We start from the raw sequence: 5467 nt of genomic DNA on the forward strand, positions 1-5467 counted from the left end.
AGGGGAAGGCGGCGGCGGGGCGGCACGGCAGCCCGCGCTGCCATAAAAAGCCCGGGCGCGGCGGGGCGGTGTATTCTGCCCGCTCGCAGTCACAGCGGCAGCAGYAGCGGGACAGCAGCAGCAGCAAGCAGCGGACGGGCGATGGGGACGGCGCTGGCGGCGCGGCTCGGCCTGGGGCTCCTGCTCCTGGCGCTCCTCCTCCCCACGCAGGTGAGCCGCGGCGCGTCCCCACCCCCAGCCGGGGGCAGACGGAGAGCGGACGGCAGCGCCGGGCGCCTCCTCAGCGCCCCTCAGCGCGGCGCGGGACGGCACGGCGCCTCGCAGCCGTCACCTCAGGGCGGGGGGAGGGGCGGGGTGCTCCTGAGGGGCCGTTGGGCGGGTGGCCGTTGGCGGGACGGGGGCAGTAGGGGCGCGGCCGCCATCCCGCGGCGTGGAGCCGAGCCGAGCCCGCCGGGCGGCCGTGGGTGGCGGGCGGCGCCCCCGCCGCCTCCCCTCCCCGCGGCGGTGGGGCGAGGGGGAGACGAGCCCGGGCAGCCGCGGCTGGGCGGGAGCGGCGCCGCCCGCGCGAGGTGCCGCCGGCGGCGGGGGGCTCGGCCCGGGGCCCTGCGGGCGGCGAGGGAGCGCGGGGAGAGGGGCCGGCGGCGGGGCGGGGAGGGAGGGCTTGGGAGCAAGCCCCCGCGCCCCGAGGGTGGCCGTGCCTGGAGCTGCCCCGATCAATAAAAACACGAAGTGGGAGTTCGGCTTCTTTCTTTCGGTGGGATCCTGCGGGGGAAGCCCCGGAGCGGCGGCAGCGTGTGAAGGGGGGGGGGACTGGTCCCTGCAGCAGCACCACGGAGAAACAAGTCTTAGGRCAACGGGACGCTGCTGCGAGGGGCTTGGGGCTTCGGACCAGCTCCGAGGTCCCGGGGCACGGCAGGAGCGGGGGGCTGAAACCCGCTTTGAAGCGCAGGCGGCAGCGCCTTGCCGCTGTGCGGCCGAGCGCCGCCCTTGGTGCAGGGATAATGCGGTCGCGATTTGCCTCCTTGCAAGCAGCCCCGCCAAGCTACGCTCCAGATGCCCGGCCAAGGCGTTCCCGAGGGACCTCCTTTCGAAAAGCGTCGATAACGCGGTATCATAAAAATAACAAACAGCAAGGAGCTTTCCAGAAGTTGTTTTAAACATTCTTCCCCCCACCCCCCGCCGCCTCATTTTTAAGGAAGGGTACTTTGCCTTCGCCATTGAATGCAGTGGAGTCTTGCTAGTAGCGTGATGAGAGCAGGGTCGGGCCATATGAGTGAATCAGTATTTGCAATATGCACATTAAGACCTATCTGGACCTATCCTCTGCTATGGAACTTGTCTTTAAGTCTTGCCTTTCCCCCCCCCCCCTTAAAAAAACCAACAACAAAGAAACAAAGAAAATCCCCCCCAACCCCCACGAGTCCAGGATTTCTGTTCAAAACTAAGAAAACTTTAAACAACCAAATGTGATACACTGCTGGAGACTTGGTATAGAAGACTGTCTGGAAAAAATTACAGTGTGGGTTGGGACTTATTCCCTACCCATCTCAAAGGATATTAACTCTGCAGTCCAGTATTGGTTGTTTTCTTGCTGGTTTCAAYAGAAACTTCCACAGTGATTTTTATCCTGCGGTCCTTGATTGCTTCCAACATGTTCCAGTTGCCAAAAATGCTAGCTACCGAAAGCTTCCATCTTGATGTTTTTCTACGATACACTTCTTGCTGTAGAAAATGCACAAAGAAAATGCTCGTGCAATATTTGAATAAATTTAATGTTGACTTTAGGCTTCAGCATTGAGGGACTGTATTTTTTTTTTCTGTTTGAAAAAAACATATTCTTGGTAACACTTGGAAAATATGGCAATATTTCTCCTTTTGTGAAGAGTATTATTTGTTAAATTAATTGCTCTTTCTTTTTTTTTTAAAAAAAAGACATTTTTTAACTTCAGCTAGCTCTACCTCAGTGTATTTAGCTTACCAGAGCTTGTATAACACAAGTTTGTGCCATGGAGTTGAAGTCAAGCTTGCTAAACTGTGCTGACTTCTGTGGAGCAGGTATACGATTTTTCTTCCTCTTTATCCTTCCTTTTTTTAATGGAAGAAAAGAACACATTAGCTTAGCTTTGAAAGTTTTCCTGTGTGTGCGTGTAGGAAGTAACTTGATGCAGAAGTTGTGTAGGGATCAAGTTCTGTTCTGTTCTGGTAGCCAGAATTACAGGGGAAAATGTGTATTTTATTTTTGCTTTCTGACAGTTTCAATCTTTTGTTTGCTAATACTGTTCTGACTTTTCATTGCTTTTTTTTTATGCTCCAACATGCCAAAAATAAGACTGTCATTTAATCAGTCTAGTTACATTGTTTTCTTAAGTTCTGCAGTTGAGTTCTACCATAGTAAGATAAGAGACTAGAGAGGCTGAAATATTAAGTCCACTTACATAAACCCTACTATAGCTTTAAAGGAATTCCAAACACTCTGCAGGAGACAGTCAATCAATAGATTCTACCCTGTCATTTCATCATATTTTTGTTTGTGAATTAATCTGCAAAGAGAATGAATTCACACAGTTCTCTAAATATTTTTTTTCTTAAAAGGTTTGTCTTTGTATCATTTATAGTTTGCTTCTTTTTATGAGTTTTTTTGACGGGAACCTATTTCTGTAGTCATCTTTTGTTTTGCGTAGCGTTTTGATAAATGATAGTTATGTAACACCAGTGATAGTTTAGAAATTTTAGATTTATTTCTTAATAAGCTCCATCTGTGGAATTCAGAATGTCATTAGGGGCACAATGAAAGGCATGAGCAATTGCTTGTGTGTTGTGTCTGAGTAGTGTGACTGAGTGGTTCTGCACATTGTTCATTACTACTAAATTTTTGGTTCTGATAAATGATATAACACTTTTTCCATAATTTCTTCATATATTCTAGATTTACTGTGACCCCAATGGAACAAATCCAACACCTTCAAACAATTCTTCAGCAAGTTCCACTTCTCTGTCAGCTGTCATAAATTCACTGAACAATACCACCCTTCAGGGACATGGAAATTCCCTTCATTCAACCACAAGTCTCCTTTTTGTTCTCTCAATTTCTCTCCTATATCTTTGCTGTTAAGAGACTCTGGCAGGGAAACAGCTACCACTCCCCACCCAGATTCCTGAACCATCTGAGATGGCTAGATCTTCAACCCAGCATGAAAATGAGTCAGTCCAAACTCTGCATTGAATCGTCTTGGTTCCACTCCATACTCTGATTAGTACCAGTCCAACCTAGAGAAGCACTCAGTATTCTGACTTTCCAAAGCTGACTAGTGAGAAAAGGATTTGACCAGCTTCATTCAGCAGGGAGGTAAATGATGAGCTCTTTCAGCAAACCAGCTGGAATTTGAAATACAAGATGGAAGCAAAGAGAGACAGTGTTGACAACCCTTGATTAAAAGCTGAGAAGAAATCCAGTAAGGATGGTTGATAAAAACCCACCAAAAAAAAAAAAAAAAAAAAGCTAGAGGGTTTACCTATCACTTAGAATGAGGACTTGAAGAGATTATATTTGCCATTTAAATTCATTACAGTCAACAAGCTCATAGAGCCACTAGAAAATACAGAAAAGCTCATACAGTTCTGTTTATCACACAGCCTATATGTTTATAATTTGGGTAGTAGGGATGTATGCAAAGAAACAAAGGAACAATGAAAAGGGTTTCTTCTAGATTTCATTTGTAGGACCTTGTTACACCAAATTTTTGTAAGAACCCTCTCATTTAACTTCTAAGTCCTAATCAAATGCCTAGTCAAGAGTTTTGAAATGTAAGAAATCACCGGTTTTCATAAGAGCTGAATTATTTACCATGGAGATTTGGATTTGACATTTTATTTAAATTGTTTATATATAAAACCATACGTGCCAGAGGAAGGAGGTGCGGAAATGTTGGGAAAAGTACCAGGAGCTTTTTGTAAATGAAGTTCAGTCAAAATAAAGTCAAGGGATAAAAATCTCCCCGCTATTTCTCCTCCCAAATTCTACAAGCTGTGTAAGTCTTTTTTTTGCTCCTGGAACTTTCCTTAATTATGAAGGATTTATGGGATCTCTTGAGTAATGTTCTAGTGCTGCTTTTTTTTGGCACAAAGTGAATAACTTACTGTTTGTTTTGAAGAGTTTCAATTGTGATGGTTTACTTTAAACACTGGCTAATACTTGCAGTAGGGTGGAGGAATGGGGAGAGGAGAGAAAAACGCCAACATGAAAGAAATTAAATGATCAGGTGTTTGGAATGTAAAGACTAGAGTCTTAATTGCTTTGCTCAATTCAATAATTACCTTTGTAAATATTACTTTTAAATTTTTTTCTGAATCAAAGTTGCTACACTTGCACAGATTGCTTCTTTATCATCTAACATTTTAGATAGTAGCATCTGGTACTTGATCTAAGCAAGCTTTGTGGAGGAAGGTTCAACTACCTTGATAATACTTTGTGAGGGAAAAAAAATYTGATATGGTCAAATGTGAGTATATATGATCGTATCATTCTCTGCATAGATATCTATCTCAGTATAAAATAATGTCAAACATAAGTGATTACTCCAAAAATTTTTTTAAACCAAATCTGTATTTCAGTGACATTACCACCAACCCAGTGTATCATATATTAATATAGCAAACTAACACAAATTCATATCAGTATGTATGGACATTTTCTTTTGCTTATCTTTTGTATCCAGTACAATGTTAATGATTGTATTTTTGTGTTTGTGTAATTATGCTTTGATTTATTAGCTACTGATTTTCTTTGGACAAAAACTGTAAATAAAACAGTGGACGGGCAATGCATTCTAGATGCACTTCCAAAAACTTCTACAAAAATCTGTAACTTGCCTGCATAAAGTGAATGAACTGTTAAGCAAGACAGTATATGTGATTAAAAACTTCAAGGTCTAGAAATGCTGAAGTGTAATTAGTTTTTTTTTKKTTTTTTTTTGTTTGTTTTTTCTGTAAGGTTTAGTGTCATTGCAAATCTGGATTCTATTCTGAAACCATTTAATGAGTGAGATTTGATTAACATCTCTATGATTAACATCTCTAGTCACTGTAATAAGTTTTTCCATATTTATTATGGCCCCTTCTTTTTCTAAGTATTGTACTTTCACTTTTTTTWAAAAAAACAATGTTTAAATAGTTTTCCTTTGTTTCTTATTGTTGCAATGAGTTATATCCCTTATAACAGCTAAAGTTGTTTTTCAGCTTCTGGTTATCAAGTAGGTGGATTAACTGCTTGAAGTTTGATTCCCACACACTACATTAAGATATTCTTATTATATTAATACTAGTTTGATCATGCTTGATGAAGGACACAGGCTGGAAGAAGTAGGAATGTGTGAAATACTTTGCTGCAAAGCAAAAATCAGTTGGTTCAAAATTCAAAACCAAATGTTTATAGCTCGTGACATTCCAGAGTTGTGTATTCATTGGTTTT

At 43.2% G+C, this 5467-nt stretch overlaps 1 protein-coding gene across 1 annotated transcript; it reads left to right on the top strand.

The window, feature by feature from the left end:
- The first annotated feature begins 33 nt into the window (after positions 1-33).
- Positions 34-4935, top strand: CD24 (CD24 molecule). The gene is made up of 2 exons (XM_085306916.1): positions 34-210; positions 2927-4935. Exons 1-2 carry the CDS (start codon positions 142-144, stop codon positions 3110-3112), a joined length of 255 nt encoding a protein of 84 aa, XP_085163042.1. The 5' UTR covers positions 34-141; the 3' UTR covers positions 3113-4935.
- The last annotated feature ends 532 nt before the right edge of the window (positions 4936-5467 follow it).

This window comes from Rhea americana, unplaced genomic scaffold (genome assembly GCF_003343005.1).
Source record: "Rhea americana isolate MKP2758 unplaced genomic scaffold, rheAme1 scaffold_25, whole genome shotgun sequence".
Taxonomy (NCBI): Eukaryota; Metazoa; Chordata; class Aves; order Rheiformes; family Rheidae; genus Rhea; species Rhea americana.